At 34.5% G+C, this 16,481-nt stretch overlaps 1 protein-coding gene across 1 annotated transcript in view; it reads right to left on the reverse strand.

The window, feature by feature from the left end:
• Nucleotides 1-1,993: 1,993 nt before the first annotated feature.
• LOC138306331 (mothers against decapentaplegic homolog 6-like) overlaps nucleotides 1,994-16,481 on the reverse strand; it is a 39,191-nt gene continuing 24,703 nt past the window's right edge. Inside the window, exon 4 of the mRNA XM_069246762.1 lies at nucleotides 1,994-7,847. Coding sequence (XP_069102863.1) covers nucleotides 7,309-7,847 — 539 coding nt within the window. The 3' untranslated portion in view covers nucleotides 1,994-7,308. The remainder of the gene's footprint in view (nucleotides 7,848-16,481) is intronic.

Raw genomic sequence — 16,481 nt, forward strand, 5'->3', positions numbered from 1 at the left:
TGAACTAGAAAAATCTAAATGCGTTTTTAGGGGTGAATTAATTACTACTCACACCTAATTGTAACCAATACTCGATCATTATAAATAAATAACCACAAATAATAACAGAGTGCATTCACTAAACAATGATTACGCACGTTTTATACACATTAGATATTTCTCATATGAAGAGATATCATTCTCTTATAATTGGGTTGAACTATAAAGAAAGCTGTTCAATGACTGCGAATGTAATATATGTGCTTTGTTGTAAACTGCTTAAAGGGACAATTCAGTCTAAGAGAACATTAAAATTTGTATAGGAGAGGAGAAAATTTAGCGACCAGACCAGGATTCGAACCTGGGACCCTCCAAACACTAGCCGGGTGCTCTACAGACTGAGCTACCTGGTCACTGATGATCAACCTAGTCTAATTCTGCTACACTTTTATTGTGTTAATGAAAATTAGGATGAGAGCAATCCAAGAACATTTTAGGTTTATTTCAAAAGTCATAATCCTTGTGCCATATAAATTAAATAGTCGTTTTGCATTATGACCCTGAGTATTTTGATGCTCTATTATATAAGTTAAGGTAAACTAAGCAGTAATAAAATCTAAACCATTTAGTATGTGCTTTTTTGTACAGTGTTGGATTTAAAATGAAACAGATATCGTACCATAACTAACTGTCTTTCTTGTATTTCCATCCACGTCTAAGATATATATATACATTACTTATATTTCATTCATGCATTTTTGCTTCTCCAATTCATGTACACATTGTATAATTTTCATTATTCTTTTCTTTAATAACAAGGAAAACTTTTTGATTAAAGTTTCTCTTTTGTATAACAGACAGAAAAGAGAGATGATTTTACTTAAAGATGCTCCACCACGGAATAAATAGTATTTTTTTCACTATCAAAAAAAGGAGCAGACGATTTAGTATTTTTCTTCAGTTACAAAAATTACTTACTTTACCCCATTACCACCATTGAAAAGTTTGAGCTTCTAATTCTACGTCAAGTTAAAATTATGAAAAATAATTAATTGCATCCCGCAAAAATTCCGATGCATTATATCCTATATGGAATGAAGTACTGATTGCCCATGCGCCAAAGGCAAAATGAATAAATATATATTATTTTTTGTGTTAATTAGACATACATACACATGATTGAACACCAATTGTTGTTCAAATAATGAATATCATTTATGCTCTGTCGGCCGTGGAGCATCTTTAAACACTATTTATGAAGTTTCAATAAATGAAGTTTTCCTCCTCAAGCTCAAGTTAACAGACCTTAGTCAAGAAAGCAAAATCTGTATGAAGTTGTGCTCATGATTTTACATGAACTGAATCACTGCCTCCAGACAGGATCAAACTCGGAACCTCTGGGTTAGTAGACCAAGGCTAGACAAATAAGATGAAGAGAAGTTCTCTCTAGTCGAGAAGTATAGTGAGACTTTGAACTGAATCACTGCCTCCGGACGGGATCGAACTCGAAACCTCTGGGTTAGTAGACTGAGGCTAGACAAATAAGATGAAGAGAAGTTCTCTAGTCGAGAAGTATAGTGAGACTTTGAACTGAATCACTGCCTCCGGACGGGATCGAACTCGAAACCTCTGGGTTAGTAGACTGAGGCTAGACAATCAAAATTAAGAGAAGTTCTCCCTAGTCGGTGAGACATAGAGACTATAGTCATCTCCAGGGTTACATAATCCCCTTCCAGGAAATCTCCAGGTGTTAATAGCGCAATTCTTGTGGGGCATGGCCAAGTATCATTCCTAGTCTGTACATGCCTTCCATGTATCAGAGTGCATGACTTGATATAAACATAGTAACTGCTAGGTATTACACTCAGGACCTCTAGATTACTTTAGCCTGGTTCTCAACTGAACAAGCTGAAAATGTTCTCTCTAGTGAGGAGGGCAGGCAGAGGTATAATCTGGCTTCACCAGACTTACAGGACTTAGCTTTGTTACTCATCAATGAAACTCGGAATAAACATTATAATTCTTAAGATCAATTTTATTTTGTAAATCATACAAAACTTTCACCACTACTTTTTGATCACTGGACAGCTTTCAGCTTACCACACACACACACACACTCACCTCCACATATGTGACATTGATACCTTCATCACATGTGCAAACACACACACAGACACACATGATCACAGACATTCTTCTTTTACATGTGTCTCCCACAATAAATGCGACAATTTTGTATCTATCACCACAGTCTTGACATACTCAGTATATATACACACACTCATAATGGACTTATATAAATTACACATTTAAAAATGCAATTTCTTTATACACATAATAATGTTTTGTACTTATATATATCTTATGTATAAAATATCCTACCTTGTAACTGTCTACACATTTAACACTGGCTTGTAGGGTCCAATCAACAACAGGGGAGATAATTCAAGGGAGATAACCTTTACATTTTTATCATGGAAATAAATTCACTTTGGCTGTTGATTTTGTTAATCTGACTTGTATAAATACAATAAACACAATCCATATTTGCCGTAATTAGTGCCCTTCCCCCTATAAGCGCCCTTCCCTTTTCTAATGAAGAGTTGAAGTTGTATAAACGCCCCCATCCCATGGATTTAACAATGTTTAACAACATGTGATGCCTCTAACATTAGCAGTGTATCCCATATTACCTGTAATTGCGAGTCTTTTACATGTGAATCACGACATAATGATGTTTCTCAAAATATAAATGGTTCATGCACGTTTACTGCAACAGATCAATGTGTCATGAGTACAGAAAGTGTTAAAATATTTCGTCCACAACTTACATTTTGGTTCATTAATTAGCCCCCACGCACTTTGTTACAATGCTTTTAGATGTAAGCTCCGTTGGCGTTAATTAAGGCAAATAAGGTACATAGAGCTACAGATGTAGAAAAGCATTTTAAGATTATTCAATTCAATAATTTTTCATCAAATAATAGGAGAAAACATTTAAGTTTACTTTAATATTCAAAGATGGCTCTCAGAAAAAATAATTTTACTTCTTTTTTTTATATATATGCATATAATGTGACGTATTTGATATTAGATTTTGTTAAAAAATACAAAGTTATCTCCCTTCAAAAACAAGTTAATGTGTGGTGATATTATATAGAACTTACACTGGACAGGTTAACAACACATGCACACAAAAAAAAAAAACTTAATAAGTAACGTCGGAGCGATTGGGATGCTTTCTTTTATCAATGCTGGTCTGATGTGTCTAGTTTGGATCAGAATGGTACACCAACACCATTCAAAGCCAAACTGTTTCAACAGGATCCATCGATATAAAGGAAAGCAGCACTACATTACACAATGTAGGTCAAAGTTCAAAATACGAGGTACCGGTTCTCTTTGTTTTTTGGGAAGAAGTAATAAAGAAAACAAATGTTAAATAAATATGATATCATAAATGATTTGCTTCATATAGACAGAAAAGAATAAAAAAAAATTGAGATTTTTTTTCTAGCTATACAACAAAAAAATCCTGCATATTGAACAAATGACAGATTACTAAAGAAAAATGCCGTCATGTTTCATACTTAACTAATATGAAGTATTCCTGAGTCAAAAGTATGAGAACTTGTTTCTCGAATTGATGGGAAATGAATTATATTGAATAAAAGCACTATTACACTCGTTTTAGGAAGACTAAAATTGAACCTCTGAAACACATTCTTCAGATTGGAAATGATAGATTTGTAAATGTTATTTAACACAACCAATTTTGACGTTTCAACATCTTCATGAGACCTATCCCCAGTTTCATCAAAGTTTCTTAATTTTCAAAGAATTCCTTCACTTAAAATCCTCTTCTGACATCTCCATACACCATTCAGAATGTTTCTATATAGGCCATTTTGTTCACAACCACAAAAACTACTATGTAGATCCCAAGTTATTTCCCCTAGATTGAATTTTGTAGAGACAAAGCTCATTGAGCCAACTTTTATGTCCATATCTAGATTAAGGAGCCTTCCTTAACTTTGTAATGCTTTTCAAAGGGGAGTTTCAAGTTAAGAAATTCCTTAAAGTTAAGAAATGTTGATAAACTGGGGCCTGTTATAATTTTACAATTATGTTTTGTTGCAAGCCATTTTTACCATCTAGTCACAGTGATACCTTCTACAATCTATTAAGCATTCATGTATTGTAAGCAAATCATAATTTTTTGAGTGTCAATTAAAACTGGCCCAATGAAGAAAGCAGTCATTATCAAAATTAGAAACATTGCAATTGGTTGTGTAAAATTATCGTTAACAACTTTGAGATTGATCTTATTTTACTACAAGACTGAAGTAAGAGAAAGAATTTTTTTATTGTAAATTATACCAACAGTTCTTTAACGCAGTCACCCCTAAAGACACATTTAAACTCTTCTTATTCTAAAACTGGAATAGTTCATTATGAAACTTCAGGAGTGAATAAGTCAAACTTGATCATTTTTTATTGTGTAATATTTGCCTATCAGTGGTGATGCACATGATTTTGCATTCAATGAGGTAAAATAGTGTCATAGTCAACTTATTCACCCCTGAGGACACATTTGGACTCTTCTGATTCAATGGTTGGAACAGTTCATCATGAATTTTCAGGGGTGAATGAGTTAATATTCATAAATATTTTATATAATCAACTTACTAATATCATGACAATGTTACAGGTTTCACCAATATACAACACCAAATAGTTATCAATGGTTCATACCAAAACCTATCCAACTGCAACAAATATAATTTTTCCACATTTAAAACAATTGTTCTACTAAAATTAAATAAACATGTTCAGAGTAAAATATCTGGAGACGGCAACTGTTTCAATCACTACAGCAAATCAATGCTTTACAAGACTTAAGTCTTCAAGGCACTTAATTAGTAACATAAAACTAAATTAGTCTCTTAAACCAGGAAATACAGCCATTTTAAAATTGTTACCAGTCTTGAATCATTGTTAAAATAAAACATGTCTTTATTGTCTCCCTTTATTTTAATAAATCAGTATGTCCTCCATCTTGGCTTATTCTGTATTTGCATATTACAGAGTTAGCTCTTTTATTTCGCGGGTAGGTATCCATTGTGACATTATTTTGTGAATGCAATTTACGTCATTTCATCAAAAGTATGACGTTACGCTCACAAACATATGTCATCACAATCAATATACCTACCCGCAAAGTCAGATTACTCTGTAATATGCAAAGACGGAGATACAGAGATATCTGCCTTCAAAAGTATCAATTGTGACGTCATTATTTTGTGAGGAAACCTCAAATATTTTTCTCTGAAAAATTTAATGACATTTCAAACACAAAACATCACAACCTGTGCCTACCTGCAAGGGAGAGAACTATGTAATATCAAAGTACAGAATTCCATTTGCATAATGATCATATCAAGCATACTAATTATAACATGTCTCCCAACAAATTTAGGTAATTATGAAAATCTATCATTTTTAATCATTGAATAATTGACCAATAAATTCCAGTATTCAATATGTTTATAGTACATTTATCTCCCCTTTGTATGATGTTATCTCCCCTTTGTGGGATGTGATTTGGTGGCCAGATAAGTTTAATAAATTGATGAATACTATGTCAAAGTGTTATGATCTATGTCTGAGTTTTACTGTTTAACTTCTATACCATATATGGTCAAAATGTCACTGGCCAGATCCTTTTTTTCTTGGCGATTTATTGACAATGATTTCTTATAAGAACTATGTATGAAATGACATGCTTTCCAAAATCTTAAATTTTGTACATTTTGAGCTTGAATTACAGTTTTGTTACAATTTTCATTGAATCAAATTTTGAAATTGAATTACAGATATGTTCTAAAGGAATTAATTCAATTTTTTTACTGAGATTTCAAACTAATGCGGTAACATAAACTCATTTACCCCTGAAATGACCAATAGACTTGTCCATTCTTGAGAACAGGAAGAGTTCAAATTGGTGATCAGTGGGTGAATAGGTTTATACATGCATATAGGGGAAGATAACTCTGCATTATGAAAATATGGAATATGCCCTACAAGGAATCAAGAAGACATTAGTAGACTAAAATATAAAACAATATCAGTAGAAGAATGGTACTCAGTGAGAGAGTGTATGAGTATAATGTACCACTATACCCGTTTTTTGTTACTTCAGTATAAACATTAGTAAAAACATTATTATACTGTGAAACTGATTCACCCCTACAAAGACACATTGGACTCCTCCAATGATGAAACTAGAATGGTCCAAATGGAATCATAGTGGTGAAAAAGTTTAAATCAACCAACATTTAATTTATATATATATATATATATACTGACCTAAAAAGTTAACTTTGAACAAACACTAGTTATTATAATCATTGTGTAGATATAAACAATCTTTTCTCCAAATAATAAAATCAATTCATTTTGTTTTAAAATAAATAGGCCTAGATAATTTAGAATATTTACCAAATGCTGAACAACTGTTATTCAGATTCTGCAAAGTTTGTCTCTTTTAGAATAAATATGTAATTCATTAAATTACTTTTTAAAGTGTATATATATATTAGCAATTGAATGATATTATGAATATTGCAACAATTTTGATGTTAATGTAACACATTTTAGATAAATAATTTGAACTTTCTAATAGCATGGCCATCAAAATCTATGATCCAATTCTCTGATGATGATATCATATGTGGTGTGATATATATATTTATGGCAGATCTTTGGCAACATTTACAGAAAATGTCCTTGAAGTTCATTTTTTTGATGAAAAATCAAACTAGACCAAAAAAAAAAAACGAAAAAAAAAAAAAAAAAAAAACGTTCAGTGTCATCAAAATATTTGATCACTCCAAACTATCAATCATTGAAAAATTTCAAAATTATACAAAACAAATCTAGGTTCAAGGATATTTTCTGTATGTAAAATTTTCACACAATATGGCACTTTGACCCTGCTCAAGGTCAAGGCCGTTTCTATAGTAATTATGGTACATGTAGCACTGGAATTAGAGGTAAAGCATTATAAGTCAGAACATCTGTCCACCTGTGAAACCAGGTGATAAATCGAGTGGTTACCAAGGCAACAGGTAAATTTGTTGTTAAAGAGTCCGATATTACTTTCATTCCATGTTTCTGAAGTACAATCCAGGAAATTTTGGACTTTTTAGGCTCTCTCCTCTTTAAAACATGTGACATCTTACAAATGCCCTGTCTCATCAACAAAACAAATAAACAATAACAGCACTGTCACAATAATGCCAGACCACGCACCAGTTTGAGTTAATATCATCTATCTATATTTAGTAACACTTCTAACCAACACGGACAAGAAGTCACAAACTGTCTGTGGTACGTGGGACCCCACCCTTTTGCGAAAGAGATCCTTATTGACCTCGGGTCGTAAGGCCCGTCCACGAACCGTGCATCCTTCATGCCTTTAAGAAATTCCACACAATCATAATCAAATATCTTTATCGATCGCCCTGGTAACAACTTTATCACAATTGGCGTCCTTGAATTCGGCGTATCGAACCACGATGAGTTCACAAATACCGGAAATAGTGATCTATTATACAGCCACACTCCCGAGTCTTCTCGACTCAGAACGAGGCCGAAGCCGATTTTCTCTCTAGTTCTTGCTACGGCCTCCATTGCTGTCCCCTGTTGAAGAACTTCCAGGGAGAGACCTCCCCCATGAGGTAGCGATTGAAATATATTTATAGACGAGTCAAACACCGTGAATAGTCGTCCAACCCGTTGTCTTAGTTCCCAGTACGCGACTGTACACCAATGGGGTCCACGCGAACTGCAGTTGGTGGTGTCGCCTAAAACAACAAAAACAAAGCAACATTAAGTAATGGTCATTTGTACATTTTATGTAAGTCTGACAGGAGATTGGAATAAACAGTCAAACCTTGATATCTCATTTAACCCTGAAATTTTATAATGGATTGGTCTATTGTGTGATTTAGAAGGGTCTTAATGTATCTTCAGGGTGAAGGAATTGACTTGAAAAATAAAAACAGATGAGGACCAGGTTTCAGACAAAGGACCTCCAATCATTAGCCAGAAGCATGTGGTGCTTTATGGTCTCTTAGACACTTTTGTGTGTGTATACATCAGTATTGTACACAACTGCATTAACAAAAGCTATTGGTATACACCTTGCTAGGTAGATTGTTCATTCAACAAATTCTTTTTATTTGCCATTTTTGTATTCTGTCTTTTCATTTCTTAAAATGTTATTTTCTAAAATATTCATCTTTGTATATCTCTGTATAACAATAATTTCTTTCTTATGATATTTTAAAGAACTCAGTTTTGCATGTTCATAAATTCTCTCTCTTTTTGCCTCGACCGTATTATATGTAGTCTATCAAATCCATTTGTCTATTGCCCCACATATCAAAATTGTTTTCGTCTATGTAAATTCCTTGTTTCAATCTATAACGTCTTTTAGTTGGTCTGACCATGTATTTGTTTGTCTTTTATCCTGTTTTTTTCTAACATTCCTTGCCTAGGACCACTGAGTCACTTCTACACTATCAGAGGAAGGCCACAGACACTGGTATGAGGTAAACAAGACAAGCCTATAGACTTTACTAGGAGGCCTATCATTTCTTGGCTCCAGTGGGCCAGTCCATATCTGCCAAGAAGCCGAGGGGAGGGCAGGTTTGATATCAACAGTGCTATTAATCAATACTGGAGCCTAACTGTCATTCAGAATCTCTGCTAAAGAGGCCCACAGGGGGAAATTTAACCCTGCAAATATTATACATATTGTTATTTTGAGACAGGGAATCTTTAACTGTAATATTGGGGTCCAGAGGGGGATTTTTAAACTCTTTAGATATGATATATGTATACAGTTTTAACACCATTACTATGATACAAGTACTAAACCAACGGCCCTGTAAACATGGTATAAGGTTCACCTATAGTGTATGATTTTAGTTTCTTACATGCCAAGGAATATTACTAGATTTGCACAATACATTAACCTTGATTTTTCACTAAGGAAAGAACCCTGCATATATTAGAAAGACATTTAGAGTGTCCCATATGGGGATGTAATGATATCAGTCTGTCTATGTATATGAGCTCTAGGGAGTGATTTAAAGTCCATGAATATTATATATACTGATATACAGGGCCCCACAAGGGCTTGATTATTGTAGTAATTGGATTTTCATTAATAATCCAATCATTGGTAAGAGAGGGAAACCATTGTAAACATATATACTGTACTATATAGGAGAAATTGAGAACAGTACTTTATATATAGAAGCAAGCGCAGTAAAATATCTTTGGGATTTAAAGTGCAGCAAAAAAGTTCAATAATCTTCAGATCTAGAAACTGCATTATAGTCAAATTAGTAACATGAAGATATTTATGTCAAGTAGCTGTGGGGAAGTACACTATCAATTAAACTGGGGTTCAAACCCGGAGCCTTTAAGCACATAAGATAGTCCAGATCTCCCAGTCACAGATTGCTGGAGATACGTGATCAGAACGATCAGCAATAAACAATCAAACAAGTTCATCAGGCTCCAATTTCTCAAAACAAAAGTACAAAGTTAAAACTTCATTTCCTGATGTAACATTATTTGTGAAAAATTGTGGCATAAGTCAATTTTTGACTTGCCAGTTTCTTTCGAGAAATCGGGGCCAGTTCCTCCAGGACACACTAACACTGGTAACTACTGGTCACTGACACTGGTCACTGACACTAGTCACTGACATTGGTTTACAACTTCAGACTTAACAGACATATATACACAAACTTTAAAAGCAATAAATGTAATCCCTTCAAAGAAATTATCTGAGATGAACAGATTTTGTATCCAAACAGATCAAGGTGAGAAAGAAGGTCATCCAACGATCCACACTGACATATGGATATTCTGTATGTGTCCTTTCATTCATTTTATTTACTGAATATTATCATCTAATTAGAATTGGACATACTTTATATCAGATTCCACTAAATTCACCTGATCAGTTTAATACATCTCTCCCATCAACATCATATTGATAATGAAATGCCATAAAATAAATAGTTTTTTTTTATGTATAAACATTATTGATTTCGTTACAACCACCATTACAACATTTCTCATTTTCATCTCATATTTTAAACTTCAGCATTTTCAAATAGCAAAGTGAGCAGGTCGTAACATATAAATACACACAATAAAAAGTACAATCCCATCTCATTAAGTCACCCAGCTAGACGGACAAAAAACGACACAAGACGAACAAAAATAATTCCCCCGCTAGCTAAAACCGAGCCTAGTTAAAATCTTATATCTATTTTCTGGATATTTGGGTCACAGCGTTATAACAGGCGAACCTATATACTGGTGTATACACTCACACTATAAGGTACATAACTTTGTATACACTGCCCAGACAGTTAGTCTTTCGGAGAGGCGACAAGGTTCTCCTATCCTTCTCCTACTAAACTCACAGCGGTGTAGAAACAAGCCTGTGTTTTGTGGCTATGAAGCTCTTTTCTACCCAGTTTTTGTAGCCAGCCAACAAAAAACTACCAGTATCTTTATATGTTGTATGTTGAACAACAACAAAGTAATCAAAACTATTTTGTTTCTTCTCTTTTGTATCCCGCCTACGTTCGTCGTGATCCCCGTTGATCAGTGAACGAGGGGCGCCACTCTAACAAGGTGTCATGTCTTCCTGCGTAAATCATCGGCTATGCTCATCATTTTAATGGACTAGGTAATAGTAACATGAATATATTATTGGTTTTCCCTGAAATAACTCACGACAGTCCCACAGACGTGGATTATTATTACTATACATAACTTGTATAGGCTTTGGCTAAAATACCTTGGATATCATAACTTATAGTTGATATGTACAATTGGTTTAAGCTGAAATTTATCAAGATTTGATAAATGACAGAATTTCCTGACAATTATAGAGGACAGGGCTTAGTTGTGCAGTATATGTATATATGATTTAATTGGTTATAATTAACAACATTAGAATCATTTGAAGATGTGTTTTATTTATGAGGTAGTGGGAAAGTCTGAGTACTTGGAGAAAAACCACAGACCTACAGTAATTACCTCTTTGTTTACCTGACGGTTTAGATAAACATTTATCATTAGTTTTTACCATGATTTCATATCTATCTAAAGTAAATTTTGTTTATATTCTGTGTTTCACTCAAAATAAGTCTGATTCACACAATTAACCTAACTAAATCTACAAAACCACATTATCCGTAGCCTGCTTCCATTATCAATATCATTATTTCAGAACATTGGTACATTCTCCCTACAACACTAAACCATTTAAACCTGGATCCCTACATTAGATCTATTTAGAACATTTCCATTAAGAATATATATAGAGCATTTCTGTAAAATCCCATAAACACAATATATAAAAGTGGCAGTGATCAATCATCTTAATTAAAACACCGGGAGAGTTGTCTACCCTTAAATCTGTCTGTTCCCCTGGCGACATCATCCCTGAACTAGGGAAAGCACTACTGGGCTGATACTGCCTTAATAAAACTAGGCAGCTTACACTGCCCGTAATGGGTCTGGCTCCAATCCGAGAGGGCTAGTTTTTTTCATTGATGGTGGGAACTTAAAGCAAGGTGCCCCTTCACATCAGACAACATATAGATAATATTCCTACTCCAATTAATATGGGGAATCTGTGTAACGGTGTTATGGAGTCTAACTACACGACTACTGGAGTCCAAGGTCTATGTTCGGGCTATAGATAGACACGAGAATGTCATTTTGTATCAAATGGACAAAATACACTTTGACTTTATCATTAAATCTTTCAGTGTGGAGAAATAGCTACGAAGACTTTTACAAATAGTTGATATTGTAGTCAATCCGTTACTTTCTCAAAACAAAGTTTTCTTGGTTTTCAAGATCTCTTAAAAGTTAGGGGTCAGTAATTTATTCCACAAGCAGGGGTTCATTCTAACTGGTATATGTATAGGATTCCCTTCCTGCCTACATTAAGTTTACTTTATTCAAATTAATCAATTAGACCTATTATCACTTCTAAAATCTCAGTAGTTATCTAAATATTAATTGGAAACGTAATCTGTTTTTCTGTTATTTTGATCAATAAACAGAGGTTCTCTTTTTATTTAAATCTACATACATTAAGCATACTAATACAAAAAAAAATCCTGCTTTCAAGACCCACTTCAATTACTCCATGAAAACAGGTCATTTCAATTAATGTTGATTTTCAATGTGTTAATTAAATAACTATATATATAGATAGATCTATATAGTGTCTATAACATTTTGGTGAATTATGTAAACAAGGAGAAGCATAAAAACTAATAAACAAAACGATGTATAACGATATACAAATTATCAATCGTCAGTCACATATTATACTGGTGAGTAGAGTAAATTGTTGTAATAAAAAGAAGACCATAAAATATCTAAACATATTATGACAAAATTTCAGTTCAAATTAATGTTTCCTCAAGTCATTTTAGAAGATTTTCAATAATAATATTTTTAATGTATTAAGACGATAATCAAGTTAAGTTAAATCAAATACCTTAATTGAGTTTAAATGGTATTCACTAATAACCTACGTCTATTTTTACTTGTAATGTTAAAGCTTGTGTATATGAAGCTGACAGTGAATATTTTTACTTGTAATGTTACAGCTTGTGTATATGAAGCTGACAGTGAATATTTTTACTTGTAATGTTACAGCTTGTGTATATGAAGCTGACAGTGAATATTTTTACTTGTAATGTTACAGCTTGTGTATTTGAAGCTGACAGTGAAGAAACACTAAGAAAATGTTTACGATTGCAGAGGAATGCGCATTAACAGTAGTATTAACCACAGTGCAGGCTGCATATAAAACAGAGACGGGTCTTGTGACCGAGTTTCTGTCGGCGGAGTTATATAGTGTTTATACGATGATTAGAGATATGACACAATAAGACATTAAACATTACGGCACCAACTCATACACCAGGTTCAGTTGATAGACCGACTTTCCTTCTCAAGCTGAGTACCATCACAAAATCACGTACAACACAGTCTCCATCACTTCAGAGTGTCGAGGCACTAGTCTCAATCCTACGGAAGCTTGTCTGGATCGCACAGATGTTTGGAGCCAGTGATCTGAGTCGGTTGTGGGAGATACAACAAGCTCTGAATCGGACGCGTACTTGATTAGGACAGTTAGTCCCCAATGTGTTTGAAATAAACCTCTGCCTGAGTGCATTTATGTGTCTAAAAAAAATAGCTCGTCGACGGATCTGTGAGCCTCTCAGATCACTGGCTGTAGCAGTGTGTTAGAGGCACCAGAGGGTCGAGTGGAACCCGGCTTTCTCCAATTATCAATCAGTTAGAGCCCACCAACACCGACCCTCGCTGTGCATTAGTCGTTACTGGAAATTATCAAATCGCCGCAATTAAAACAGGACACCAAAATGAACATGTGCAAATGTAAAATTTCTAAAACTTGATTTCGTCTGACTGCTAATGCATTAATCTAATATAGCTTTCCAGTGGATCGGAGCAGGACAAACATTTCATAATATGATTATTATATATAATTTAATTAAAGTATATTATCTATAATGGCTAAGCAAATATTTCTAAATTCAGTTGATAATCCAATAACTCCGCCAGCCTTAGAGTTTATATCTCTTCTGAGATTGGACTAGACTCTTTAAATCTGTGTATCTAATGAAATCATGATTATATTATCATGTATTATCTCTCCTTAAACTATAGTACGAATCATCCAATTTTCTGTATTTTCAGCAAAAACCTTGACTACAATTAACATTGAATGACGTAATGTTCATACCTATGAGCACTTTTAGTAAAAGAATTTGACTTAAAAGTATTCAGTGATTAATTAATACCATTCTAACCAAAGTCTAGGATTTTTTTTTTCCATCTTTAGATTAAAACTTCAATCACCCCTACTTCCAATGCTGTTAGTGATGACTTTGACATTCATTCACTTTCCCTATCCTAGTAAACAACATTGCTTGTTTTTTTATTAACCAGAATTAGCTGACTTGTACAATTTTAGTGATTAATGAATCTGTCAACCAAAGATGACATAAAATCCCACCGAGCCTGAATTCAGACACCATGAGTCCTGACTAGGGATTCAGGCATCGGCACTGATCTTGTTGATACTTCTCTACAGGGATTACATGATGGAATCTAGAATGTTGTCTCGTAACATACAAGGACAACGTTAAAAACTTAAACACTAAGAGAACTAGAGAAATATCATGGGGACTATATTTTGACACGGAGACTTTTGTCTATACTTTAACTCTGGTGTTTATGCCTTTTAAGGTTAAAGCTGATGTAACTTCTACAGAATCGTTTGCTAACTGAGAACCTTGTCTGTGTGAGATGGTTATATTTGGTGTGGACAGTCGTAATTTGTTTTATTTCTAACGCGATGAGTTTAGAAGTAAGACGCTAAACCCCCACCATACCTAGTATAGTTGTCTCTGCTATAGCGTCCCCATTCATCAACAACTCCCAGGGGGAATATGGAAATTGTCTATAGTCATCTTCTAATTCATTTAACGAATTAACATCACAAGGACATGGAGACAAGAAGTTATCTCCCCTCAAAAACATACATCTGTACGTTACAGGAGCTTGCAGACAAAAAGTTATCTCCTCTGCATAGAGACAATAACGTTCCCAAATAAACATCTGTACATTACATGGGCATTGAGAAAAGACATTATCTCCCCTGTATGGAGACAAGAAGTTATCTCCCCTCCCAAAAACACATCTGTATATTACAAAGGGCATGGAGACAGGAAGTTATCTCCCATCCCAAACACACATCTGTATATTACAAAGGGCATGGAAACAGGAAATTATCTCCCCTCCCAAACACACATCTGTATATTACAAAGGGCATGGAGACAGGAAGTTATCTCCCCTCCCAAACACACATCTGTATATTACAAAGGGCATGGAGACAGGAAGTTATCTCCCCTCCCAAACACACATCTGTATATTACAAAGGGCATGGAGACAGGAAGTTATCTCCCCTCCCAAACACACATCTGTATATTACAAAGGGCATGGAGACAGGAAGTTATCTCCCCTCCCAAACACACATCTGTATATTACGAAGGGCATGGAGACAGGAAGTTATCTCCCCTCCCAAACAAACATCTGTATATTACAAAGGGCATGAAGACAGGAAGTTATCTCCCCTCCAAAACACACATCTGTATATTTCAAAGGGCATGGAGATAGGAAGTTAGCTCCCCTCCGAAACACACATCTGTATATTACAAGCATTGAGACAGGAAGTTATCTCCCCTCCAAAACACACATCTGTATATTACAAAGGGCATGGAGACAGGAAGTTATCTCCCCTCCCAAACACACATCTGTATATTACAAAGGGCATGGAGACAGGAAGTTATCTCCCCTCCAAAACACACATCTGTATATTACAAAGGGCATGGAGACAGGAAGTTATCTCCCCTCCCAAACACACATCTGTATATTACAAAGGGCATGGAGACAGGAAGTTATCTCCCCTCCCAAACACACCTCTGTATATTACGAAGGGTATGGAGACAAGAAGTTATCTCCCCTCCCAAACACACATCTGTATATCACAAAGGGCATGGAGACAAGAAGTTATCTCCCCTCCCAAACACACATCTGTATATTACAAAGGGCATGGGGACAGGAAGTTATCTCCCCTCCCAAACACACATCTATACTATCCTCCCTCCCAACAAACTTTGGTTTGACAGAAATATTTCCCCTTTTTTTCACATATTCATCATTACATTTTAAATATGATTTTTGTTTGTTAAAATAACAGATTTGAAAACATCAGTCCATACGGTTGAAAAATCAAAACTATTGTTTATAAACAATGCTCAGAATAACAAAAGCCTTTTGTGTTTCTTCAACAAAAATAACATTTTCATATTTAAATACTCTATACAATTCAAAACACATTCAACCTCAAGTCCTCAAACACTCCAGAGACGTACTGAATTGGAGCTTTTAAACACATCTTCTACATTCAATATACACAAGTAAATAATGGTTCAAGCTTGTTCAATGGTTAAAAATCTTAACAATTATCATTTCTCCAATCCCCTACATTGTGGACAGTTCGAAAGTTTTGCAGCTTAATTTTGAATATGGAATTAAAGTGTGACATATTAAACAGAATGCCGACATGGTTTTACATTTAAGTATCATAAGGAGAAGTTTTTTTACAAAAGTCTGAGCGAATATCTTAACAGATTAACGAGGCTTTAAATAATGGGATGTGACAGTCAGAAACTTGATCATACTTCATGAAGGTCTATACAACTTAACGTCGACCTGGTGTAGAGCAGCTATTACCGACAGGGAGAATCACGCCTGGCGTGTTCTGACCCTCGAAGGATCAACAGTCCCTC

The sequence above is a fragment of the Argopecten irradians genome, chromosome 13 (genome assembly GCF_041381155.1).
Source record: "Argopecten irradians isolate NY chromosome 13, Ai_NY, whole genome shotgun sequence".
NCBI classification, from domain to species: Eukaryota; Metazoa; Mollusca; class Bivalvia; order Pectinida; family Pectinidae; genus Argopecten; species Argopecten irradians.